Below are 27,649 nucleotides of genomic sequence, written 5' to 3' on the forward strand. Positions count from 1 at the left end.
CCTCCTGTCAAACCCCTGCTCCCAGTGGCAGCTGAGCTCCCTCACTGCTCGTACCAGGGCTTCCCCGGGGAGTGATGCGCGGCCAGGTTTGGTTAGTTTGGTTAGTCAGCCCACCTAAATGGAGGCACATTTAAGTCAGAGCCCTGCTCTCCAGGGACCTTGGTTGTCTGTCCTCTTCCCCCCCTCTTCTTTTCTCCATGCAATGGCAGTGAGTCTGGACATGCTGGGGGGAAAGTAGAGATGGTGGCAGTGGGAAGGACCACTCAGCACCTCAGCCTGCAGTGGTCGCAACCTTGCCTGCACCTGCCGTGGCAGAAGCTGATTTGGCCTCATCACCGAGTTCCTACAATGCAGGTCTGTTAATTCTCAGTTTAAGTTCTATTGCTTTAAGTTTCCCATCAATAAAATAGGAATGGAAAGGTGTGGCTCTCCCTTGCCTTTTAAGTATGTCTAAAGAATACAGGAGATTATATTAGAACGAGTCCTTCTGAAGGATGAGACACGGAATGGGCTTTGGTGAACAACGTGATCTTCTCAGCACGAAGGTCAATCGACATGGCACCTCCAATCTGTGGCCAGTCAGCATCTTCCCACACCTCTCAGTCCCTACCTTAAGTAAGGCAATGCCAAGCACCAGTAAGAATGACACAAAACCAAGTGCCCTGCAGCTGGACGCTGTGGAAGAGAAAAACTCATGGGTGCCAGGTCTGAAGGGGGTAGAAGTCCTAGAGTTAAAAGAACCTGAGGGTTCTGGGTTTAAGGACGCAGGTCAGATTTTCCTTTTTATTATTAAGTCATGAAGGTGACTTTAAGTCATGAAAGTCTCCCAATCTAATCCAAAGACAACAGAAGATCTCTTCATGATGGAGAAGGAGTCTCAACCTCTCTGGACTCAGGCTGGATATTCTCCTCTCTCTGGCAGCCAGAGCACTAGGAGGTGGGGCCCAGCTGGGGGCACCTGAGCTAGCAAAAGTGTGTGGCCCAACCCCCATACACAGGGTACCAGATAAGCACATGGTGGGTCTGGGCTCTGTGGATGGGCAGGCCCTGGTGGCACAGGTCCTCCTCTGGCCTTTGTCCTCAGCAGTCTTGTTGTGAGAATGCCTGGACCTGGGGCCAGCAGTGCTCCTGACCTTTCTTCTCTAGGCTTGTGCACACCAAGGACTTATTCCCAAGTCATCTTACCCCATTGTTGAGTGAAATTATTCACCCATCTCTTATCAGTGAGGAAAATTCCAAAATAGGAAAAGAATGAAAAGAATTCCATGCTCAGGGACAAAGCAGCAGAGGATGGCATAAAGCTGCCCTCCGCATAGAAGCTTCCCAAGGGCAGCAGCTGGGTCTCTTGGGAAGTGGCCCCAGGCTTAGATATCAATGGGGTGCACAAGTATAACCTGCGGTGGGAAGGCCCCTTTCACTTTATAGAAGCCAAGAAAGTGCAGCTGTTTATCTGGTTCTACATGTAGAGACACTAAGAAGGGCACAGGGTTGGAGAACCGGAACCAGAAGGAAAAGAAAGCATTTCAGGTCTAACCTTGGCCGAGGACAAGGCCAGGTGCAGAAGCTGGGAGTTCCGTGTATTTGGACTCTTCCCCAAACCTAACGTCACTCCGCGGGCTTGTCAAAGTTACAACCCTATGGGACAATGAGGAAGGAAACGCAGGTGGCGCAAGAGAAATGGAAAAACCAATAATAGATCTCTACCTCTTCTACCTAAAAGCCACGTCAGAGGGGAGGGAGGTTCAAGAGGAAAGGAAGGGAGGGCCAGGGGCAGGACTGGGACTCTGTGGTTCACAAAAATCACAGAGGACTGAGCTGTTGCCTTTTTTGATTAAATTTCTGAGCTAATAGGCCTGAGGTGATACTGTGGAAGCCATTAGCTGCCCCATTTTCTGTCATGCTATTCCAGAGACTGCTCCAGTTGGTTGGGTCACAATGGACTGGGGTGGCAGGGCCGTGAAACCTGACTAACCCATGGTTGTTAAGGCTGCACTCAGGGGCCCTGAAGCATCGCCCAGGAGAACTCGCTTTTTGGCAGGGCATCGAAGGGGACTCCCTTCCCCACAAGCCAGTTCTCACCCCCAGCTACTTCAATAATAGGAGAAATAATGAAAAGGGACAAGCAGCAACGTAAAGAGAGAGTGAGAGAGAGAGAGGGGGACAGAGAGAGAGAGAATTTTAACATTTATTTATTTTTTTCTTAGTTCTCAGCGGACACAACATCTTCGTTTGTATGTGGTGCTGAGGATCGAACCCGGGCCGCACGCATGCCAGGCGAGCTCACTACCGCTTGAGCCATATCCCCAGCCCCCGATCAGTCAGCTTTGACCTTTAAAAAGGGCACCAAGTCAATTATTAAGGGATCCCATAAAAAGAACATCGTCAGTGGGTTCTGCTTGTGTGGGTTCAACCAACCTCAGATGGAAAATGGACTTAAATCTGTGATGGTTGTATCTGTTTTGAACACCTACAGACTTCTGGCTTTGTCCTTATTGCCTAAACAAAATACTGTGATAACTATTTATACAGCATTTACATTGTAAGTTATATGCAAATACTATGTCATTTTATGGAAAGGACTTGGCATCCTCAGATTTTGGGGAAGGGGTAGGGGTGGGAAAGGGAAAGGTCCTGGAACCAGTCTCCTGAGGACACTGAGGGATGCCTGTATAGGGGCCTGGGAGGCAAGCTGATGGTTTGTTCTCAGGTTAATAGACTGACACGTGGCAGTCACGTTGGCCACGGCTGTTGTCTCTTTTGTGGGTTATCATAGGATCTGAGCAGTTTTGATGCAGATTCTGGTGGGGCCTTGAAAGAGGACAGCAATGTGCCTGATCACCAGCTGGTGGGATGGAGGAAGAGAGTCCGCAGTCATCACTCCCAGCCTGAGGCCCTGCCTACAGTCTGCCTGGTTACCTTTTTTTTTGTTTCCAACAAAAGCAAATGGAAACAGTCTGGTTTTGCTGGGGAAAGCTCCTTTGCCATCTGGCCCCAAATGGTTCCATTTGACAGTGTAAAGAGAAAAAGGATAGTTTTTTCCCCCATGATTTCATTGGAAATTTCTTTGTTTCTTCACTTCTGCCAACTTTGTTTCTTAGAAGATGAGCCACGAGACAAAACTAAATTGAGGACAGTTTACAAAATACTTTGGCCGGTATTTCTCAAAACTGTTAAGGTCTGCCGGGTGCAGTGGTGCATGCCTGTAATTTCAGTGACTTATGAGGCTGAGGTGGGAAAGTCACAAGTTCAAGGCCAGTCTCAGCAACATGGGGAGACTGTGTCTCAAAATAAAAGGACTAGGGATAGAGCCCAGAGGTAGAGTGCCTCTGGGTTCAATCAGCAGGACCAAAGGAGGAAAAAAAAAAATGAACAAACAAAAATGTCAAGGCCATGAAACACAAGAAGAGACAAGCTGTCACAGACTGGATGAGTCTAAGGAGACAGTCATGTGGTATCTTGGGTGGGACACTGGAACAGATAAAGGACATTAGTGGAAATACCTGTGATATCTCAGTATGTCTGGAGCTTAGCTAACAGTCATGTAACCAATGCTGGCCTCTTGGTTGTGACAAATGTAACCTGGTAATGTAACATGTTACCATGTTACAACAAGGGAAATTAAAAGGAGCCTGAGAGCTCGCTGCATTATCTGCAACTTTTCTGTAGGTCTAACACTATTCTAAAGATAAATGTCTAAAAAAGCAGCATCAGCTGGGCACCCCCCCCCCCATTTCTCTCTCCCTCAAAACTTCCTGTCTCCTTCAAGAACCTGCTCCATTAATTCACTTCTTTCCTGCCTCTGCAATTCTGTCTCTGCCAATAGCACATGAGCAGCTTTCTTGATCCTAAGAATCAACACAACAAACACAAGAATCAAAAACTCTCTTTCCTCAACCTCATGGCTCTGCACTATCCCTTAACTGCCAAGTCTTTGCTAATTCCTCTAACGACTCATAGCTCCACTCTCCCAATCTGTCCCCAGCAGCAAATACCACTGAACCTGCCTCCCCTGCTCCTCAAACGCAAGCTCAAAGTTTCCTAAATCAGCCTCTGGCATTCCCACCTCGGCTCACACAAGTCCTTCCCTCCTGAAAGGCTACCCTGGCCACCTAGGCCTGCTCTTCCCCCAAGTCTCCCAGGTGACAATCCTTGGAAACACCCCCACCCCTACATCCTCAGGCTCTGCCCCTCCTCTGTCTGATCTTTAGTCTCCCATCTCACCAGAGCGAGTCCAAACTCTGGAGGTCAGGGTGACTTCCTAGTTCTTTTTGTTTACCCTGCCCCATCTACACTTTGGACCAAATAATCATTAGAAAATAATTATCCTATAAATGTATGATTCCTCCAGTGACAGAGGACCTTTAAAATTCACTTGTCCTTTGGGCAAGCCTTCTTTCCACCCAGTTCTTCACTGGATCCATTTTCTAATATCTTACAACAAGACCCAGAAATAATTTTTATTTACCCAGAGAAAATGCTGACAAAGACCCATAAGGGATACATAGGAAGTATCTGGTGAATGACAAGCATTTCTCTCTTTGCATGTGACATAGGTTGCAATTGAGATTTAAGGGCGAATCTTTATTAAGTCTTTTTGAAAAATGATGTTCCTTTAAAGTCCATGTCTTTGCTCTGTATCTGAAACTCCATCAGCATCTCCACTCCTCCCAGATACCTAGATTCTCTAATTTTAGATGAACATACAGGTGACCCGGTCATGTGGGGTTTATTGGCAGCTTCAGAGACATGAAAACCTAGCATTGCCCTAAACTGAGGCCTACCATAGTTTCTTGATCGTCTTCTCTTTCCATATTCACTCACCACCAAAAGTACACCTGGCTGACAAGGCACCTAGCTAAGATCAGCATTTCAGTGAGTCACTGCAAATCTTGCCCCGGGGACAAGTATAGAAATCTTACCCTGAAAATACACTGGGAGTTAAAGGAAATGTATCCAGTTCCAGAGAATTTAAAAAAAAAATCATGGAGGCGGAGGCAGGAGGATTGCAGGTTTAAAGCCAGCCTCAGCAACTTAGTGAGGCTCTAAGCAACTTGGTGAGACCTGTCTCAAAATAAAAAAATAAAAAGTGGTTAAGCGCTCTTGGGTTCAATCCCAGGTCCCCAGGTGTGTAACATACTCTGAAAACTGTGAAGTGGTATAGCCAGTCAGATTCTGTAGGGAAAAAAAACCAGATAATGACAATGTTAATAGGAACAAACCTTGAGAAAGACAATTCACAGGCATTCTATGGATGCCTGGTGTGTGTCCTCCTATGATCTAAGACAGTGGCTGGGCAGAGGCGGGATAACTTAGGACGCTGGGGTTGTGTTTTCCGTTTTTTATGAGAGTCTGTGTGAGTGTTGAGTGGTGAAGGAAGATGGGTAAGTTTACCTTCTTCACACCGGTGTACCACCTCCCATAAGTCCACCATGATCAGATGATTAGGTGGGAATGCCAAAGCCAAGTGTGGAGGGAAGGTTAGAAAACTGCTTGGCTTCCATATTTCCTGGGACTTCAGACTGAACTCTGCAGAAGGGAGTTGCCACAGAGGGAGGGAACAGAGAGGGACAGGATTTTACTGGGTTAGGCAAGAAAGGAAACCTCCCCATAGTTCTCTCTCCTTCTTATCTATCTTGCACTATCAGGGATTGAACCCAGGGGTGCATTGAGTTACACCACAATCCCTTTTTCATTTTGATTTTGAGACAGGGTCTTGCTTAAGTTACTCAGGCTGGCCTGGAACACACAATCCTCTTGCTTCAGTCTCCTGAAGTGCAGGGGCTAATAGGTGTGTGCCATCATGCCCAGGAAAGCTTGTTCTCTTGAATGCCCTCCTTCAGTAAGATGTTTATCAGCCCTGGATTTTGTTTTTGTTTTGAACACCCTGAACTTGAGTGACCACAGGCATAGTTTTCTGCAACAGCCAGGAAGTCAGTAACAGACCAAATCTATGGCTGTAGGTATCCCCACCAGCCTTTTCTGGACTTCAAAATATCAGTTACGCTTTAAGAAAGTCACAGAGGTGGAGATAAGGCCTTCTGTGCCCACCAAGATTCAACATTTAAAAACTAGTCTGGCCACCCAGACCTGCAGGCTCTGGGCCTCACCCATCTCCATAGCAACTTTAGCTCACCATGGAATGCCAAGCCTGGGATGGGCAGAGTCACTAGTCAGGAGGCTGGGCCCGGCAGAGCTAGCAAGAACAAACAGGATCCCAGTGCTGAAGTCTCCTATAATCCTCTCCTTATCCTCCTCCCCAGCTTTAAAATGCAGCTAGAGTTGCTGGCATCCAAATGGTGGGCACACTTGGGCAGGTCTTGGAGTTCTCCTGCATCACCATGCGGTTAAAACAGCGGCAACAAAACCAAACTTCATTTCAATCAGTAGAAGAAATGGTATGGCTTGCTCTCTCCTTAGGGAACACAAGCAAACTATCAGCTCATGGCAAAATTTAAAGGTATCCATCCACAGGGCACACGATCAACTTCAGTTTTATGAGAGGGGAATTGAAAAGCTCCAGAGATCACAGCCCTAGAGAACAGAAGTCCCCTTTGGGGGCATGACCATCCCAGGAACTGGTGGGCAGGCCAACCTGAGGACCATGTCCTCTCTCCAGAAAGCTGCTTCTTCTTTTTTTTTTTGCAGTGCTGGGGATGGAATCCAGGGCCTCATGCGTACTGAGTACTGAGCTATATCCCCAGCCCACTCCAGAAAACTTCTGCACTCTGAGCTTCCACCAAGCTGGTGTCTCGAGGTGGCACTTAGAATCTCTATCTTCAAAGGGAATTCAGGAAACCCCTATCTAAGCTAGTGATTGATTCTTAAGAAGCGTGGCCCCTAGAACCTGTCAGACATGCTATTTGACTTTGACGCATGCTCAGATGTGGCACCACTAATTCAGGCCTTCATTTACATACTGAACAAGCAGGTCAGACAGGAAAAAGCTCTCTCTGGGGCTTCAGAACCCAGAGAATAGCTTTCTATGTATCCCCTTGGAGAAGTATGAAGTCCTGGAAGAGAGGTAGGATCTTCCTGAGCTCAGGTTTCCTTGTTTGTGTAAGGAGAGGTCACAGCTTCAGCCTGACAAGGAAGCAGAGCTAGACCTCCCATTCTACGCTGAAATCTGGAGAGGAGGACTCCATCTCCCTGACCTTGGAAAGCCACAGAGTTTGCCTGGGGGCCACGTTTGAGATGCCCTATGGTTGCAGCGAAGGGAAAGACTATGGGGTGAACTAGTGGGAAGGAAGGGAGGGATTAAAATGGAGAGATGCTGGCTGGGCAGCTCCATACTGAAATCTCAGAGCCAGGAAGCCAGAGTAAACAGTTCAAGTTGGAACGTGCATTTGAGAACCAAATGCACATTTTCCACCCAGGTCTGTCCTGGAACCTTTCTCCTACAAAAGTCCTGATGACTCAGGGGTGTGTAAGAGGCTCCCACAGCTTCTGCATCAGACAGTGCTGAAGTTTGGTAAAAACTTCCCTTATTTCCTAGTCCAGGCTCTTTTATGAATGAGAGTGGACTCTGACCTCTTGTAACTCCAAACTCTGGAAAGTTTTTTTTTTAACTAATGTTTACCCTTAAACTATATCCTCAGCCCGTTAGGCTGGCCTCAAACTTGGGATCCTCCTGCTTCAGCCTCCTGGATTATAGGCATGCACCACCATTCCTGGTGAAAGATCATTTTTAAAAATACAAAATCACACAGAAGCCAGTGGTCCAGCTGCAGGTTATCTAGCTAGTGCTGTCTCCGCTCCACGGGCAGGTTTTCCTGTCCATAAGCAACTCCTCCAGAGGCTGGTAAATAATAGGCACAAGAGTGATTTGATAATAATAGCAATAGTTATGGTCTGTGAGGACCCACGTGTGGCACACATTATAAAAGATGGTTATGTAAATATCTCACTGCCTCATCCTCTCATCTCCCTTATTTTATAACTGATTCAGAATCACAGATGTTAAGCAACTCACTCAAAAAACAAAAGACAAACCCCCATACATAACAAAAACAGGGTTCAAACTCAACCAGGTCCTCGTAAATGACTCACATCTACACTTTCTCCCGCACTGTGCTTGCTTCCTCATTGCCCAAGTGGTAAGGGGGACCCCCCAGGACAGAAGGGGGCCTGGATATGTTGACTTTGGCAAAATGCTCTGACTTAAACCTTTTCTTGGTGACAAGGATTCCTCTACTTGCCCTGGCTTGATAACTGAGGACTCAGGGTCTCAGTCTAGGTGAGAGGGGAGGGGCTTACCACTTGCGATTGTTTTTCTCCTCCTCTCTTGAGGCTGGAAGAGATGGTCCCCTGAGAGAATGCATGGCCGTCTCTGGGCCACTTCTACCTTAGGCTCATTTTCTATTACTAGTGTCCATAGGGTAGTAACGGTGGCTTTGGTTCTGTTCTTCTCTATGACCTGGTTCCTGGGTGTCCTAGGTGGTCAAGAAAGTTCTAGAAAAGAGGAATCAATCCCCTTCTGGAAGTCATGAGGAATGAACTGTAGGGGTGGTGCTAAGGATACCCTTCTTAGAGGTTTGGATGTGAAGTAAGCTTATTTCTTTCAGTTTTTACTGTGAATGAAATTTCAAGTGAAGTTCCACCAGGTGAGCCTCTGCCAATGGGGTTTCCTTATGGGGGCATTTCCAGCAAAGTACAAAAGTGGGCTCTCTCCCAACTCTAGAACTAGGTATTCTATAGAGAGGTAGAAAGCTAAAACCTCCACTCCTGTTCTGAAAGTAAGACAGGACATAAGGCCTTGGCTTTGATGTGGTTCCACAGAGCTGAAATAGGGAGCTGTAGTGAGTGTGAACCTTTAGGACAAGATGGACGCCACTGAAGGAGGAGCAGGGTAATGCCTGCAATAGCGGCAGAAGCCAGCCCTGAACTGATGCTACGAGCCAGGCCCAGGATGATAGCTTTGCTTTAAACATCCCACTATTCTTTCCTCTTATCAACCTGAGATGTGGGCTATATTATTGCTTTCATGATGCAGATAAGGAAATGATGCTTAAGGGGAATGGTAATTTGCAGCCTCCCCATAGGAATCTCTATGTCTAATAAGCCATCTCACCTACTCCCTGCCCCTAATAATTACTCCAGGTCATAAATGGCCCCTTGTCACTTCATGTTGCTCTTTTAAGGTATCAGGGATGGAAGGAGGACACAACAAAGTCCCCAATCATCCATAAGAAGCCAGGTCCTGGGGAAGCCAGACTTTTGTCTCTTGGGAATATTTTGTATCTCAAATTCTGAGATTATGATACCTACCTCATTACCCATATAATTCAACATTAAAACAAATTATAAAACAAATATAATGAAGTTAAAGAAGGAGTCTATTTCCCCTGATTCCCTGGGCTTACCTGTGAAGCTGGTGCCCTAAGCTAATGCCTGGCCTATTTGCTGACCTTGGGGTCTCCCTTTCTGGGGATTCCAGCATCCTTGGGGGGCTCCTGGGTGGAGGGGCAAAGGGGCCCAAGATAGCTATCATTTAAACACCAGAGCCCTTGGGCAAGGGGTGTAGTTCAATGGTAGCATCTTGCCTAGCATGCACGAGGTCCAAGCTACCACCAGTGGATGCCATCATCTCTCTTCCTGGCCCTTTTGGACAATTTTGTTTGCATATCCCAAGCCTGGCCTCAGGCTGATGCAAGGCATTTCCTTACTGGGGATGTTCTCTGCAACAGAAACGCAAAGCTTGACAGGTTTTCCAGGAGAGAAGGAGTACCTGGAGACTAGAATTTTACTGTGAGGTCCTGCTGTCCCTTTTGATTCTTAGTGGTTTGTTCTAGATCCTGAGATATGGTCAGGATCATCCTAGTTACAAATGAGAAAATAGGCTCAGAGATGTTATGACTTGCCTATGGTCACAGAGCAAATACAGAGTGACTCAGATCTCTCCTTCTGTCACATGCACAGCATGGGTCATGCAGCGATCAGTCACTCAAATGCCTGTCCCATTCTTGGTAGAAGGGAGGTAGCTTGGTCCCCTCTCTAGGGTAGGGTGTGGCAGGAGATTTAGGGCCACTTAAGCTTTTTCTCAGCGAACCTTTATGTAAATGAAGCAGCTACCTGGTCTGGACAAGTTCAAGGGTTGAGAAATCCTCCCTTCCATGGATGAAGTCAGCATCATTTAAAAACCAGAGCCCTTGGGCAGGGGGTGTAGTTCAGTGGTAGCATCTTGCCTAGCATGCACGAGGCCCAAGGTAGCCTTTTTCCAAACAAGAAATCTCATTTCAAGTTTCCACTGACGGCTTGCCAGATGCATAGCACACACTGGCCAGCCCATAAATAAATCCCTTTTCTGCTGAAAGCAGGCATTCTGATCTTAACTAAAATCATCTGATGTGGGGGACTGTTTTGGGGATGTTTTGCTTTAAATTCCAGAATACCACACATTTGTTTTTCATTGTGTATGCCTCACTAAGATGCCTAGAGATTATACATACACACTCTTGCTCACACTCTTTACCACGTGGACCAGCCAGTTCCTGCTCCATCTGCAGAACTCGTTAGTAGGTGCCTGCATGGCCCAGAGGTCAGAGATGTCCCTCTCTCATTCACTCTCTGTTTTACAGCTTTCAGGCACTGCCACGTGGTACATGGACTGGCAGTGTTGCCAAAGGTACTCCTAGCACCGGTCAGGTGAACACTATCCTCCCCCATCACGGACATCAGAGCCCCAGCCAACAATGGGAACAAGGGCCCAGGTTCCCGAACTCCTACCTCCCCTATCACCTGCCCTGTCCCTTTGCTATGGTTCCCACCTACGTTTTAGGTCTTTTAACTTTTAGACAGCAAGTACCCCACCCTAAGCACCTTACCTACACTACTTAATTTTCACAACAGGCCCAGTTCGTCAGTAATATCGTCTTCTTTCTTTGGTACCAGTGATTGAACCCAGGGATGCTTTACCACTGAGCTACACTCCCAGTCACTATCCTCTTTTTAATTTTTGATAAGTTGCTTAGGGCCTTGCTAAATTGCTGAGACTGGCCTTGTAATCCCCCTGCCTCAGTCTCCTGAGTTGCGGGATGACAGGTGCACTTGGCCTTGTTCTTTTTTTCAAGATCAGAACACTGGGGCACAGAAGTTAAGTTGCATGCCTGAGATGACATGACAAATAAATAATAGAGCTGAACTTGAACTCAGAACTGACTGCAAAGCCCAAATTCTCAATTGTTTTGTTAACCTGTGTAACTTTTTTCTTTTCTTTTTTTTTTTTTTCCCCTCCAGTGCTGGAGATGGAACCCAGGGCCTCTGACTACACCCCCAGTCCCGGAACTGTTGGTCTTTTTGATCTCTTTCTTTTATTTCTAAGCCAGAAGTTTTTCCTTTTTCCCTTCCTCCATCCTAACCACATCTGATCCCCTTTCAAAAGTGACACCTTCTATCTCTACAGGCCCTAAGAGAGCCCAGGTGCAAGGGAAGAAAGACACCTGCAACATGCATGTGTCTCGAGAGGTGGCCTGAGCCTGGCCTCTCTCAAGGAAGAACTGTTGGGTGAACAGAGCCTAAGAAGGAGCTGCTGCTTCCTCTCACTGGCCTCTGGCTTGAGCGCTTGGTCCACACCCTGGCTCCACTAAACACAAGCAGTGCTCTGGGAAGCAGATCCTCTGAAGACTTGGCACATTTTCTTCTCTTCCTGGCTTTGCTTTTGCTGCCTGAAGCTGCCCATTGGCTACTATGTCCACAGATGGGACCGCAGTCCATCCATGCCCATTGTCCTTTCATCCCTTATAAGAATAGCCCCAAAGTGGGACCCAGGGTCTCTGCCCTTCCTGCACAGCACCATCCAGCTAGCAAAAGGCACAAGGTGGCCTCACTCTATAGGCTTCTGTGACAGTTCTGGACACCAGCCCTTGAAACACATCATGGGGTCCTACAAAGGGACTAAGTGTCCCTCCCAAGCACTGGACAAGAACTTAATTTCTATTTGCAATGGGTTTTCTGGGTCTCTAAAGGGAGATTTAACCAGGCTGTCTTAGGAAGCCAGGGCTGCACTTTGATTGGAGTAGAGGGGAGAGAGTATGGAAGGATTGTCCCAGGTTTATAGAAAGGAAGCTTTAAAACATCCAGCATGGGAGTAATAGATTTAAATCAACAACCCCACACCGCAAGGAAGAAGGCATTCACTTGGCAGTAGGAGAGCAGGAGAAGCTGCCTTGGTGGGCAGGGCCTGTGTGTCCCTGGGGTGGACATTCCTCTCTAGGAGTGGGCCACAGAGGGAAGTGTACAAGGTTCCCCACCCTGAAAACACCTACTGAGGTTGGGGCATGTGTGCAAATTGGCACACTGCCATTGCTGTGTGGGACGAGGTGACTTGGATTCAGACCCCTAACTTCTGTTGACTGGAAAAGCAATACTGAGTCCCTAAGTCTGATTTTGCTGAACTTTATATATTTTATAGTTTTAATAAATTCATGTTATCATTTATCATACTATAGGTGCAAAGTAGGTTGAAAAGAAAGGAACACTAGAATGTTACAGAAATTCATTCTGAAATGAATAAATTCAAGTTACTTTAAGGTATTTTAAACTCCCAAGTCAAAGATCCTAAGATCCACATGGGAATTGTGTTGCTTCTATACTTGGACATTCACATGCAGTTCGACTGAGAGTTAGGCAAGGACTGTGTCCTGATGCGGAAATGTCCCATGTAAAGCAGGAGCTTGACAGGAGTTGTGGCCACTGGACTGCCCAGGTCTGAGAGGCGTTCCCTGGAACGCATTGGGAAAGCTGTGAAGGGCCAGTTACTTCCCTAACAGTCAGAGCCAGCCCTATTCCTGCTCCTGTCCCCTGCATGGTGTTCAACAAGAGGATGAAGCAAGGGGGACTTATTACTGAGGTTTCTAATTTTTCTCTAAATCAACAGTCCCCAAGCCTCTTTGCCTAGGGACTTTCTTTGGAATCAAATTAACTTGGAGCCCTCACCAAGTCAGACTGTTTTGGCTTTCCCTGTCACTTAACCAGACTCCTTGTCCATTCCCTAAAAGATCCCCCATGAGACATTTTCTCCTTACTCAGACCCTCAGAGTCAAGATGGGCCAGGATGGTCCTTCCAAGCTCCATTTGGTGAGAAGGAGGAGAAGAGAAAGTGAGAGTTCTGCTCTTCCAGAACAGAGGCAAATCATTCAAGCTATGGGAAAACCTAACCAAAGAAGCAAAACCTGGATGGAAGCTCATAAAGCTGAATTCTTCCTGTGGACTTGCTATACAGAACACTCATTAAATGAAGCGAGAGTCAAAGCCACTCCTTGGGCAATGATTAAGCTTAGACTCAGTGAGAATGGGTGGGGAGGCTGGCTCTTCAGTTTGGGCTGCACTTGATCATCATGGGAACTTAGGGTTTTGAATGTATTTTGCAAAACTCCCTATTCTTCTCCCATTCAGCCCCTAGGGAGTTGGTAAGGCAAGCTGCTTCTTAGGGCAGACACATGGAATTCAGAACAGAGCAGGAGAAATCAAGGGAGAAAAACTAACATGAAGCATTTATATTACTTTGAAATAAAATCCTTAGGTCCTCGGGTCTATGGGAAAGAAAAAAGGAATAACAAACAAAACAAAACAAAACAAAACAACAAAAACGGCAAACACCCCTTGCCCCAAGGGGGTGAGGAGTGGGGAATCAGGCAGAACATTTTCTGGAGGCAGATCCCATTGATTTCATGGGATTCCCTAGAAAGATTAAGATCTCCTCGTCTAGGATGACAACATAAAATACTTAAAAACTATCCACAACTTAGTATTTTTTTTTTTTTGGTGGTGTCAGGGGGGAGAAAATTACCGGATGGATGTAATTATTATAAAATTATCTCATCTGGGGACAGGATGTTGCTTTCCACAGCTGCATGCCATCATTTGATGGAAAATGAAAATGTCCCTGGACCAGCCTGACTTTTTCCATGGGATAAAACAGGCAAGAGAGCTGCAGTCAGAACTCCAAAATATAAATTACAAAGTATAGTAAGATTTGTCCTTTTTGTCTCCTCAATTTCTTCAGTTGCAAGGAATTTCTCCTGGTACTCCAGGGCTTGGGTCTGAGATTTGCAAATCCTAAAACAATGAATCTGTTCCTCTCCTATACATAACAGGTAAAGCTCATTCTTGCAATGTTTATGATTGAAAAAACCTGCAGCAGGATCAAATAAAATTTTACTGACCCCACTTGGGAGAGGGAACATAGTAAACAGAACATAGTAAACACTATCTTCTTTAAACGTCTCTGCCCTTCTTTCCCTGACTTCACACAGGTCCACCTAGGATATAGTGGCAATAGACCTGTGGAAACCTGGGGACCTCAGGCCCCTACCTTGCCATCAGAGTGTCCAGGCAAAACCCTGTTAAAATTTGTGTCCTACAGAAGAAAAGGTGCTTTTGGAAATTCAAGGTGTTATTAAGTTGCAAACTGCAACCAACTGCAGAAGCCACACCTCCTTGTAAAATTGAACTGAACAAGAAAATAAACAGAACAAACCCGGGACACAGCTCTGTATGCAAGAGGGAAGGCTCACATCCAACACTCCTCCCAAAGGAAGGTGTGAGAATGCCAATTTGTGACACCAGAAGCCATAAAAGACTCATTTACGGGAGTAAGGGCTCTGGAGAGCAGGGCCCACAGATAGGGCTGCTTATCAATGCCCTTTCAAATTCAGGTCTCAACCAGTGGCTGCTTCCTTTGAGCACAGGTCTGGGTTGGTGCTGTCAGCCACTATGAAACCAGAGGTAGATTGTGTGGGTGAGAGTGTGTGTGCAGAGAGTGAGCGTGAGCGGTGTATACAGGAATGCTCCTCCCATCACCCAAAGATCAGGAGTTGAATCTCTGTTGTTGGCAACCATCACTGGGGTTGCCAACAGTGATGGTGGGGGAGAAAGCGTAAAGATGTGGGCAGGGGAGAAGTCAGCGGCTGACACCTGGCCTCAGCTCACCTCTCCCTAAACCTGCCAGCTCCAGCACACACACAGAGCTTCACCACCAGCTCAGACAGTCTGGGCGCCAGACCTGGGAAGCCATTTTATGCAACAGCCCAGCCACCAGCTCAGTCCAACATCCAAGTCAAACAGCTTCTGGAGGAGGCGACAAGTGAGGGAAGCGGGGGAGGGGCCTTTGCCACCACCGCCCCCGCCCCAAATCCATGCCCTGCCCAGAACCTCACCTCCTGATGCCTTAGGTTTCTCTGCCATGCAGTTTTATTTTCAGAAATGCCCCCTCCCACCGCAGTCAGACAAGTACCAACACATGAAATGGAGTCAGTGTTTCCCTGCGGGGAAAGAGGTTGGCACTGATGCAGGAGGAGGTGGAAAAGAAGGGAGGCTGTGTGGACTGGGAGTGTGCTCCTGGCTCCATCTGTGGTTTAAACTTCCACACTTCTCAGGGAATTGCTCCCACCCTCCCCACAGCTTCAAACCTGTTTCCACTTTCTAACAATAGAAAGTGGGGTCCGGGGCTGACCTGGCACTGACTGTGCTAAGTGCATTACACACATACCTTAAACCCTCGCTGTGATCCTCTCGGTGATGGGGACATTGAATCCAAAGCTGGAACTTTGACTATTAGATGGAATGACCACAAATGGCTCAGGTATATGGGCAACGAGAACAGAACACCCAGAACAGAGAGACCCTACCTAGGATGAGTAAAGACCCAGTACCAGGAATACAGATGCAAGAACAAGGTTCCTCCAAGATACAGGTTAAGAGAAGCCAAATTCTGAGAAGCCTCACTATCTGCCATGTGTTTTTACATCCTGACTCCTATTTTGGGTCATGTGGGAAAATCCTATTTCTGTAGGTGGTGTGGTGTGGTGAGGTTGGTTTCATAGGCTGGCTTGAGGGACCTTTTGGGACCATTTGCTCCAATGTATTGGTTTTACAGATGAGGAAACTGAGGTCTGGGCAAATGGACAGAAAATAGTGGTGGTAGGGTCTGCTCTCCAGTGTAGCCAACCCATCACCTCCTCTGCTCCAGGCTTTTCCCCTTCTCTGACCATGAAGAGGACAGAAAGCCCTTAATTTGCAGGCTAGGATTTGGGGCGAAAGAATGAGAAAGACGCATTCTTGGCTTGGCTTAAGCCTGGACACCCACTTCACAGCTTGAAATACTTGTGCTGTTTGTCACTCTAACATAGTAAGATGTTTTCCCTCCCAGCCTTTTTATTTGGGTGGGTGAGTAGAAAGGTAGGCAGGGTGGTCTGAAGGAAATGCAGATACAAACCAAAGGAATTTGGCTCTGGGGATTTTTGGAAAACAGACTGCTGGTTTGACTGCGGGCATCAGATACCCAATTCAGATACCCAATTGTGGGAGGGCAGGCTGTGCAAGCTCAGCTATCGTGGAGTGAGTGATCTAGAAGAATACCAGTGCGGCAAGGAAGAGGCACGCCCCTCCCTACTGCCAGAGAGAAACTGAGGCTGGTTTCTCTCTGGATCCCTGTCACTCATCCCCTTTCAGTGTCCTTAGCACATGAGGTGTTGGTGGCCCTCAGCCTCCCACCTCCTGATTTTCAAGGCCCACTTTGGGTTCCAAATACCAAGTTGATAAATGCTGGTCTGAAGAGAGAAACAAATGGTGACATCATAATAACCCCAGCATTTCCTAGAGATCATAGCTAGTCTTAAAAAATATTTTGGGGGATATTTATCCCACTCTTCTTCCATTCTCAGTTAGAATCTGGTAAAGTAACACATCTGGGTAAGGTAACATACGTCTGAAACTATCCTGCCACATGACCTTGGATAAGTCACTTCACCTTTCACAGAGACCAGACTGCCGATCTTCAATCACTAAAATGGGGATAATGCTTCCGATTCTGGCTCTATCAGGGAACTTTGTGTGTGTGTGTGTGTGTGTGTGTGTGTGTGTGTGTGTGTGTGGTGGTGGTGGTGTGGCTCTGGAGACTGTATTCCATCATCTCCTGGAGGATGAAGGCTTAGGACCCCAGCGTAGGACATCTGAACAATATAACTGAGGAAAACATAGCTAACTGCTCACCTCCCTACCTGTGATAGTCACAGAAGAGGACAGAAGGAAAACAGGGGGGCCTGGAGTGTGAAGTACTGGCTTAGTCTCTGTGATCCTGGGCAAATCACCCCCTCTCCCGGACTCTGCTTCCTCACTGTCAACAAACGGACTTGAGTGCACAACCTGTAAAGTCATTCCCCAACCCTAAAACCACACACTTCCGGAGTGAGACATATCTGTTTCGAATGGCACAGCTAACCAACAGCACTTAGTCCAGACAGGGGAGCTCTAAATACAAGTCGGGTGGCAGGCTGGAGACAGTATCGACAGATTGCAGGCCAGCAGGCAACAGACTGGGTTGACATGGGGTGGCCACAGGCGCCTCCCCTCAGCCTCCTGCATATGCCACAGGGCAGATGGGGGTACGCAGGCACACTGTGGAAGTCCGTGCCCCCAGTCCCAATTCTTGATGCAGTCTAGCAGACAGCTGGAGATGACGGACAGATCAGCAGGGGAGACACTGTACTAGGGAAAAGAGGAAAAATCCCCAAAGAGCAAGGGTGGGGTGGGGCTGGGCTCTCAGACATTCTTTTGTGGTGCCTGGAGTTGGTCAGTGGAGGAAAACAAACCTGGCAGTGGGGTGGCTGCTAGGGCTGGAGGGGGTGCCCACTATAGGCAGGGTCTCCCTGAAGCAGGTCAAAGGTTGAACAAGGCACAGGGCACTAGAGCGTGTGTGGATGCCGGAAACAGCAGGTGAGTTTCTGCAGGATGCAGAACTGCCCCCACGTCACTCCAGGAATAGGATTAATCCTAGATTTGCTCTGAGGATCCTAGGGACCCCAGTGGCTGGTTGAGGGGAATAGCACATTTTGTTGTTCCTGTTAACAAGTCTCCACCAGACTTGTTAACACCAACAGCCATCTCCCTTGTGGGTGGCACAGGGGTTGCTTTGACAAAACCTTTACTGCTTGCAGAGGGGCAAACACTGTCCATGATGTGTTCAGGAGATGTGACCCTCAGAACCAAGACACAGAGTCCTGGTGATTCCTGATTACAATCCTCGTTGGTCCCTCAACTCCCTAAGCAAAGATTGGGAGTGGCCACTTTCCTTGTCTGTCACCTCTTTCAGGCTTCACATTTGTGGAGAGGCTAATTTGCAGAGTGGAGCAGGCACTGAGCCTCCTCTCCAGGTAAACGCCCATTCTCTGTGGCTCCGCCTTGCCCTTGGGTGGGCTGGTGGGGGTAGGGGCGCGAGCCCAGGCCCTTCTGGGCGGGCCGTTGAGGGCACCTGATCTCTCCCGGAAATGCAGAAACGCAGGGCTCGTCCCACAAGAGGGGCCAATAGGCATCTCCCCCTCCTTTCCTTTCCCAACTCTCCCAGAGTTTTCTCCAGTGAAGATAGTTATCGCTCTTAAAAAGAATCAAGACAAGCTAGTCTTTCAGGTAACTTGGAGAGCTCAGACATTCTCACCTCAGCTCAGAGTCAAAAGTCTGGGAGAACTTGGGGTCCCGTGAAGTCCCTCCTCGAGGATGGAGGGGGATCACGACATCGCCCCTCTCCAGGGTAGAAGTAAGAACAGATCTTTGCTCAGCCCTCCCTGCGCGGCCGAGTCCTTTAGAACGCCCGCAACCGCCCTTCCTCGAGACCCCCGACACTAGTGGAACCCAATCGGTCACGAACTACGCTGCCCGCCAGTCTTCCTCTCCCAGGGAGTTGAGTTCCCAGTTGAGAGTGCTCCGTTTTCTCTGCCGCCTCCCCCTTTTGCACCCCGAGGGGTCCGGGGTGGTAACAGACCCAAACCCCACCCCAAACCCTCGATGAGGGAGGGGGTCTAGGTTGGTCTGCGCACCCCAGCCAACCAGGACCCCCAGCTTCTCCAGTCCATTAGTTCCGACGAGCCCCCCACGAACATGCCCAGGAGTCCCGCCCGGGTCTGGCCCCGGCCGAAGAGTCAGCTGGCAGCCGCTGTGCCCTTTCTCTTCTCGCCCAGTCTGCCCGGCGCGGGCAGTGCCAGCTACTGGAACTCCCAGCTACCAGGCACCTCCGGCCTCGGACTGTGTCAGGGGCCGGGGAACAGGTGGCCCCAGAGAGGAGCGCACGGCAGTCACGCTCACTCACCCAGAAGATGAAGTTAAATCCGAAGAGCAGGTATTTGATGCACTTGGTACCTCCTTTCACCGGCATGGTGCAGGATGGATTGGCCTGGGTAGGACTGGTTTGGGACCGGGGCGTGCGCCGCAGTTGGGACGGGAGGGATCCGGCGCTGGACAGAGGTGCTCGAAGCTGAGGGCTGGCCTCGGGCTGCACTTTTAAAAAGTGCCACTCCTTACGGCGCGCGGCCCGCCGTGGTGCGCATGTGCCGTGGAATTCCGCCCCCATCGACCCCGCCTCCCGGCCCCACCTGCCCCGCCCACGCCCCGCGGCCTCCGGGCCCAGGTTCCAGGGACGCCGGCCTCAGCCGCCACGGAGTGCGGAGCAAACTCTCCCACCCGCCCCGGTGCCCGGCCCACGGAGTTGTCCAGACTCTCCTTCCCGCCGTCTTCCTCCTTCCTGCCCCATACCTTACAACCGTTCTGGGGTCTTTCCAGGACGCCATCTCCCCCGCTCCCCGCCACTTTTATCATGGAGTTATATGGAGGCCTCGCCCTTCCGGTTCTCCTAGTCGATTCTGGGCTCTTGGCCCAAGTCCTTCGTTGGTAGATCCTTCCCGGGTCATCCAGGATAAAGGACCCTTACTAGGGCGGGCTGCAAGAATGCGGTTCCTGCTTTGACCTTGATCTGAAGGGAAACGGCCTGGCTTAATTTCTCGTTTGAGCATCTCCTTGCAGACCTTTACTCATTGAACGTATTCTTATTTGCCTCATTGTCGTGTGGAGTAGGAGGAATTAGAAGCCCGCAGTCCAGGTAGGAAGACATTGGAGGCTTTTAGAAGTCATTATCAAATACCGATCACCGAATAGTAATAAGGCCGAACTTCTGCTCTCTACTCCTCCACCCCACCCTCCCTCTAGCATCTTGCCTCCTAACTGCTCACTGCTGCCTCTGGAATGCCCCAGGTTCTGAGCTCTGAGCGTTTCTCCTCTGCTCAAAAACTTTCTGTAGCTCCCTACATTCAGTGTCCTAAGTCAAAAATTCCCATCTCATTCATGTCCTAGTACAGGATATTCGTGAGACTTTGTGCTACACCTGGTGCCCCACCCCTACTCTGCTTCACCTGGCTAGTGCTGCAGGTGTTGTATGCCCCTGGCTGGCTGACTGGCCCTGCCCCCTTTACTTGTAAAAATCCTATGACCCTTTCTTTACTTCTTTCCTGATTCTCATGATTGGGTGAGGAGATTCATCTTAATTCCTTTGCTTGTTTTTCAAAATGAAGTTTCCTTTAGTGTTCTTTATTATTACAAAAGTGAAACATGCTCTTTAGAGAAACATGAGAAAATACCAAGAAGCAAAAAGACCATAACTCAAAATGTTGCTCAGCAGAAACAGCCACAGTTAGCATATCATAGTTCTTGCTTTGCTCTATTTATTATCATTAGACATGTCTCATTGATTTTTTTTTTTTTAATGCTGGAGATGGAACTCAAGGCCTCCCAAATGAAGAGATCTACCACTGAGGTACTTCCTGTCTCATTGATTGATTGATTGATTAAAAAACATGTTTTCAAATCTACTTTATGTATTTAATTAGGAGGAGGAGCTGAAAAAAATGGACTAAATCCTGTTTCTGTTCTGTAGGAGCTTGTCTGGTGCGGGAGAGAGACAGATAGACAGAAAAGGGAATGAGTGTGATATTTGGGATTGTGCAGATAGTCTTGGGATCTAAGGCATCCAGAGGAGGGGACCCTGACCTAGTTGGGATGACTCAACTATCTCACAGAAATTTGTCATCAGGGAGAATCCAGGGTTAAGGCTGGGGCTGGAGCTCACAGTTGGTTGGAATAGGTGTTGGGGAGGTAAGGAAGAGCCCCCTGATTCCAGACTTTGCATTGGGATGTTAAGGGGCCACTGAAAGATTCAAACAGGATGTGGATAGGACAGGAGACTAGGCAGTGAGCTATATGAGGATAAGGACCATTGTTTGTATCTCCAGTCCTTGATTCAGAGTTGGACAGAAAATTGAGATGTTGTGTTTGCAGAGGTGCAGTTGGGTAATGTGAGGGGGCACAGGGAGATGAAAGATGAACTGAGAATTGGGTAGAGATCTGTTAGGAGGGTGTTGAATAGTTCAGGTGAAAGAGAGTGAGAGTTGAAGGAAGGTGGGGAAATGGGATGGAAAAATCTGACAGGGTGGAAGCAGGAGGGAAGAAATCAGAGCAGCAAAAGTCAGATTGTGGAGGGTTTCATTCACTTGTTCGTCCTGCATTTCTTTTCTTTTTCTTTCTTACTTTTTTTTTTTTTTTTTTGTGGTACTGGGGATTGAACCCAGGGCTGCTGTACCACTAGCTACAACTTCAGTCCCTTTTATTTTTATTTTGTAACAGGGTCTTGCTAAGTTTTGGAGCCTGGCCTCAAACTTGCAATCCTTCTGTCTCATCTTTCTGAGTAGCTGGAATTACAGATGTGCACCACATCACTGGCACTAACAACACTTCTTGAGAGCTTTCCATATGTCATGTGTAGTGGCAAATGCTAAGGGTAATGAGATGAAACTATTGAGGGATAGTTAGCATAGAATAGAGAGACTTCTTAATAGGTAGGCAGGTTCAAGCCCACAGAAAAGAGAGATGGAACCTAGGATCCAGCAGGAGTGCAGGGCACATCCTCAAATCAGCCTGAGGTTTCGCAGAGCAGGGCACACCCCAGTAGCTGACTTTTGAAGGCAGGGAGGTTTAGGGAAGTTAGACAGGTGGAGAGGGAATTCCAGGCACTGGGAACGGTATGTGCAAAGGCACAGAAGCAAGAAACCACAGGCAGCTGGCCCCTCTGGGGAAACTACTAACTGTGGGTGAGCTGGTGGGAGGATGGAGAATGAGGAAGGAAATGCAGAGCCTAACTCAGCCTAATGCCGAGAAAAGCCAACAGAGGAACATCAGCAATGCTTTACTTGGGTTACTCAGCTGAATCCAGTGTCCATTGAGGATGGTTCTACTGCAGTACCACAGTGCATCGAGCACTGGGCAGGGTGGGGGTCAGGTAGGGGAAGAAAACAATGTCCCATTATGCTGCTCTGGTCAGAGTCCACCTTTCTTAGAACAGGTCTAATTTTTTTTTTTTTAATCTCTTTGTATCCCCCTCCTCCTTTTGTATTAAGCACTGTTGGGGCTTTGGTAAATATTCAGTTAACAATAGAAACAATTTCTTAGGGTTACTGAGTATCAAAGAAAATAGTTCACACACTTAGGCCTGGACACTCAAGAAATGTTGCTTATTGTTACTATTATTATTTACACTCAAGGAGCAATGAGAGCCAGCCCACAGTGCATTACGTATAATCAAGTGTCCTTGTCATATGACACATGTAATCAAGTGTCCTTGTCATGACACATGTAATCAAGTGTCCTTGTCATATGACACATGTAATCAAGTGTCCTTGTCATGTGATAAGGGCATTGGACCTAGAGTGAGTAGGCTAGAGTTCTAGTCTAGGTTCCAACTCCATGGTTTATTTTGGACTGATCAGTGATTGACTCTGGGCCTCAGTGGTCTCATCCATACAATGAACCTTTTGGATTGGGAGATGTGGAGGTCTCCCTTCATTTTGGCATTATATGGTGCCTAAGTCTCTGGGCCAAAGTGCTGTAGGCAGTGCTGCAGACAACCAGGGAAGGAGAGATGGAAAAAAAAATATGGTTTGATTTAAGTGGAAGAGGAAAATCTGGGTAAGCCCTTGAGTCAGAGATCAGGAGGCAGCCAGGCTTTCCAGGCTTTGTGGAGCTGGAGTGGGAAAACTTCCTTCCCAGGGGCATCCTGTTTATGGAACACCCCCACCACCCCACCTCTTGGGGTCCACTTTGGCTCTTGTGCTCCTCCTGGTGGTAAGATTTGAACATGCAGGAAACAGGACGTCTAGTGATCAGTGACACCCACAGGAAGGGACTACTTATCCCTCTACCTGAGGTCAGTAGCTTTATAAGGCAACAGGCAGGATGCCTAGTCTTAGGGACGACCAAGACCCTCCCAGAAACCATACCAGTGGCTGTTTCGGTTCATCTTCACTTCTAGAAGCTTCTTTGCTGCTCCTCTTAGTAAGCTCCGATGCCACTGTCACTGGAGGGAGGGGCAGTCTGAGGAGTCCCTCCAAAAGGGCAGTGGGGACTTCAACTAGGCCTGGGAGGATTCTTTTTTAATATTTATTTATTTTTTTAGTTTTCAGTGGACACAACATGTTTATTTTTTATTTTTATTTTTTTTTAAAGAGAGAGAGAGAGAGAGAGAGAGAGAGAGAGAGAGAGAGAGAGAATTTTTAATATTCATTTTTTAGTTTTCGGCAGACACAATATCTTTGTTTGTATGTGGTGCTGAGGATGGAACCCAGGCCGAACGCATGCCAGGCGAGCGCACTACCGCTTGAGCCACATCCCCAGCCCTACCTGGGAGGATTCTTGACTTATGACCCTGAAAAGAATTTCAGGACATATAGAAAGCAAGACACAAGCAAAAGATTTACTAAAGCACAGCAAAGCAAATGTACATCCAAAAGGCGGGGTTACACACCCCACATCTCTCAGAGAAGAGGAATGACACATCCAGAGTTGAGCTCTCTGACTTTATATATAATTTTGCTGGGAAGAATAGTACAGGTTCCCAGGCAAGCTTTTGTGAAAATCAAATTCTATGTTAATCATTTGATATTTGGGGTTCAGAATACTTCTTCCTGGTTGAACAGTCTAGTTATATACCATTTGTGGGCACAATATGGAAGTCTTTCAATTTGGCAACATTTAAATTATTATGTTTTTGTTCTAGTGGATCTAGTACAAGCATCTGATTTGGTTTTGTTCATCTAGCTAAAGAGACAAGCAAGGCTGGTCATGCTCATAGATCCCGGTCTCCATCCAGCAAGTATCTCTTTTTCTCTCTCCCAGTGAGCCTTCTTGTTTCTCTACCACCTCACAAAGCCCTCCACCATCACTCCTGTCTTTTCCTCCATGAATTACCTTGTTTGACTCTCTCCTGTGTGACTCATTGGCTATCTTCATCTTCTAGTATGTGTGCTCCTCCAAAGTACACTTGCTTTGATGAATTTGTGTTCTCTCAAGCTTCTGGTCCTTCGCTGGCTCAGTGAGCCCTCTGTATACATTTGTGGAATGACTGCAAGGGAGAACATGTTCCTCAGGCTTTTGTCCTTGGACCTCTGCTTTTCTCTTAGCTCCTCCATTGAGCACCCATCTTCTCATATCATTTCCTTTGTTTGGCTCACCTCTGCATAAATTCAAGTCACGATACTCATTCAATAGCTCTTCAAATATGCCCCATCCTAGTGTCTGACACCCAGGAATGTGCCACTTTATTTACATGATATAAGGGACTTTGCGGATGTGATTAAATGAAAGGATTTTAAAATGGGGAGTTTACCTTGGACTTTCTTGGTGAGTCCAGGATAATTAAAAGGGTTCCATAGGAGAAAGGTAGGAAGATCTGAACTTGAGAATGAGGTGTGAGGACAGAAGCAGAGGTTGGAATGATGCATGGCCACATGCCAAGGACCATGGACAGCCTCTGGAAGCAGGAACAGATGAAGAAATGAGTTCTCTCTAGAGCTGCCAGGAGGAGCAAATGCAGCTCTGCTAACTTATTTTAGGTTTCTGACTGGAACTGTAAAATAATTAAATATGTATTATTTTAAGCCACTAAATTTTTTGATAATTTGTTACAGAAGCAGTAGGAAATGAACACAGTTAAAATAAACATCAGGACCAGAGATCCTAATCCCTAAGGGCTTCCTAAACCTAAAACTGACTTTTCTCTCTCTGGCCTCCTGTCCTCCCATCAGTCAGCATCCAGACCCCACATCACCTGAGGCTCTTCCTCCTCCTTCCCCTAGCCTTGCACTGCTGAGCAAATGTGATTCTTCTTTCTTAGTACTTCTCATGCAAGGAAGTGCTACAGTTGCTGTCCTATTAAAAGATAAGGAACCAGACCTAAAACAGAAAATAGTGATTTAGTGTCCAAGGTCAGACCTCAGATCTTCCACCTGGCGTTGGTTCTCTTTTTCCCTTTTTGCCACTTCCCAGGGGCCACAACCTCAGAATTCATCCTTGACCCAGGCAACTGTCTTACCTTCCAACCTGTCTCCCTGCCTTTTACCTTCCAGTCTGCATACCTCATTGGAGACTCGGTTGCTCTATTTTCACCTATAACTTCTTTTTATTGCATTAAGCACACACGTACTTAACGAGGAACATACCTATGTATAGTGTGAATTTGATCAAGGTTTCATGGATGGGTAGATGAGGGATTACATCTCATATGACAGCAATACCATTCTAAAAATACTTTTTAGGTACGTCTTTCCTCAAACTTCATTCTGTGGCAGCTACCCTTGCCCCTTCTCCTGATGTTAAATGTAAAGATAGTTAACATCACCTTCTGAAACTTTGCTTGACTCTTTTATGCTCATTTTTCCTTCTTAAAAACTTCCCAACTTCCCTTACTCAGGTCTGCTTCTGAACCATTTTCCATAGCACTTAGCACCTTCTCACAAAGTGGAGTTTTCTTCCGATGTGTATTGTTATTTATCTGCCTCTTCTAGCTAGAATGTAAAGGCCATGAGCATGAGAAGATTTGACTGTTTTGTTCTCTGATGTACCCTGTGTGCTTGAAACAGTGTCTGACACAGCAGATGCACAATAAATAGCCAATGTATGAGAATCTAATGTTCTAAGGACAGCATAAAGACCCTTTGCTCTCTTCTCTTAACATCTATTTATAATTCTATTCACTCTTTGGAGATACCACATGAATTTCCACATCTACACCTCTTTTGCCTACCTCCTTTCCTAAGGCCCAGCTCCTCCTGGCCCTTCCTCATCTTATCCTACCCATTTCTGGGGCCAGCTCAGCACCTGCCTTCCCCAACATCCTCAGCCAGTCTGCTCTAATCCTCTTTCTCAGTGTGCTTCTATAGCAATTTGTTTCTGAACCATCCTTTAGACTCCCTTTACAAGTTTTGTCCTGGGTGGTAGTTTCATATGTATTTTTAAAAAAATTTCCCTAGTTCAGCCCCTCTTGTACCTATAGTAGGTACTTTCCAAATGCTTGATGAAAAAAAATATAACCCAAGGACCAACACTTAGATGGGCACACTTTATGTGCCAGATGAGATTCTAACTGTGCATGTAAAAACTCATTTAATTTGCAGACCCCTATGAGGTTTACGGCTTGTCATCTCTATCTAATGAATGGAGAAAATAAGTCATAAGGAAGTTAATGAACTGACTAGGAAGCAGCAGAGCCAGGTTTGAACCAAGGTGGTCTGGCCTCAGAGCCTGGGTGCTAAACTACCTCTTCATGGGTTGAGTGGATGTATTACTATTGACAGTACTTGCTCCCCACCCCCACAAGACTGGGTACTGTTATGTTGTGCAGCCTGGCCCTGATTTTGTGGGCTCAAGCAATCGTCTTGTCTCAGCTTCCCAAATAGCTAAGACTACAGGAATGTAACACTGCACCTGCTTCTTTTGCCATTTTTGCCCTTTGGTTGTAAGTGTGGTTTGAAGGGGCTGCAGGTGCCCTCCCAGGGGTCTTGCCATCCTTAAAGTTCTTCCCAGCAAACTGACACTCTAAGTCTTAGGGGGCTGATAGTAGGTTGTGAATTTGGTCTGGTCTCTGCTAGCATCTGTCTGTCCCTTCTGAACCTTCCTTTCCACAGCTACAAAGAGAGGGAGATCAGTGCTCTCTCTGCACCATCAGGATGGGGATGGCTGTGCATGCCCTGACAGGCCTGCCTTGTGCTCAGTGGTAGGTATTGGCAGCCCATGGGGAGCTGACTTCTGTTCTGGGTGAGCTTCTGGATTCAGGAGGAGGAAAAGGTGTGTGTGTGTGTGTGTGTGTGTGTGTGTGTGTGTGTGTGTGTGGTGTTTCCTCATAGGAGCACAGAGAAGTTATAGGAAAATATTATGGACTTGAAATTAGAAGTCAGTCATAGGTCCAAGCTCCATTTACTCATATAAAATAAGCTTAAAGAAAATGTGGCACATATACACAATGGAGTTTTCTTCAGCTATGAAGAAGAATGCAATTATGTCATTTGCAGGAAAATGGATGGGACTGGAAAGCATCATGTTAGGCAAAATAAGCCAGACTAAGAAAGCTAAGGGTTGTATTTTTTCCCCCTCATATGTAGAAACTAGAGAGGAAAAAGAAAAAAAGGATTGTCTTGAAAGTAGAAGGAAGATTAATATGGCAAAGGAAGAAGGCCAAGGGAAGGGAGGAAGAATGAAACTGATCAATATATGTCACGTGCATGTATGAATGTGTCACAACAAATCCCACTATTATGTATAATCATTATGCACCAATAAAAAATTAAAATCGGGTTTAATAGAATTCCTATGTCATTGTTGCAAGAGAATCAAAACTTTGTCCCTGAATATGGAAGTGCTCTGTAAAGTGAAAGGTGCTTATAAACCTAATTTTTAATCTGAATCTCACAGGATAGGGGTAGTGAACTTGGTTAACATAAAATGTTAAATGGGCCCAAGCCTCAGAGTCCTGAAGTTTTGGCCCGAGGAGCACTTTTTGCTCTTTGTA

General features: G+C 47.0%; 1 protein-coding gene and 1 long non-coding RNA gene across 6 annotated transcripts in view; one reads left to right on the forward strand and one right to left on the reverse strand.

Annotated features, from left to right (window-relative positions):
- Positions 1 to 19,293, reverse strand: part of Cd9 (CD9 molecule) — a 32,513-nt gene extending 13,220 nt beyond the window's left edge. The window contains exon 1 of the mRNA XM_005338363.5: positions 19,076 to 19,293. Coding sequence (XP_005338420.1) covers positions 19,076 to 19,141 — 66 coding nt within the window. The 5' untranslated portion in view covers positions 19,142 to 19,293. The remainder of the gene's footprint in view (positions 1 to 19,075) is intronic.
- LOC120888372 (uncharacterized) overlaps positions 18,102 to 27,649 on the forward strand; it is a 33,947-nt gene continuing 24,399 nt past the window's right edge. Inside the window, exons 1-2 of one of the 5 annotated variants that reach the window (XR_013423161.1) lie at positions 19,277 to 19,861; positions 20,531 to 20,572. This is a non-coding gene — a long non-coding RNA (uncharacterized LOC120888372). Of the gene's footprint in view, positions 18,147 to 18,214; positions 18,527 to 19,276; positions 19,862 to 20,530; positions 20,573 to 27,649 lie in introns of those variants that run through there. The other 4 variants (XR_013423164.1, XR_013423162.1, XR_013423163.1 and 1 more) reach the window with 4 other exon arrangements.

The sequence above is a fragment of the Ictidomys tridecemlineatus genome, chromosome 6, assembly GCF_052094955.1.
Source record: "Ictidomys tridecemlineatus isolate mIctTri1 chromosome 6, mIctTri1.hap1, whole genome shotgun sequence".
Taxonomy (NCBI): domain Eukaryota; kingdom Metazoa; phylum Chordata; class Mammalia; order Rodentia; family Sciuridae; genus Ictidomys; species Ictidomys tridecemlineatus.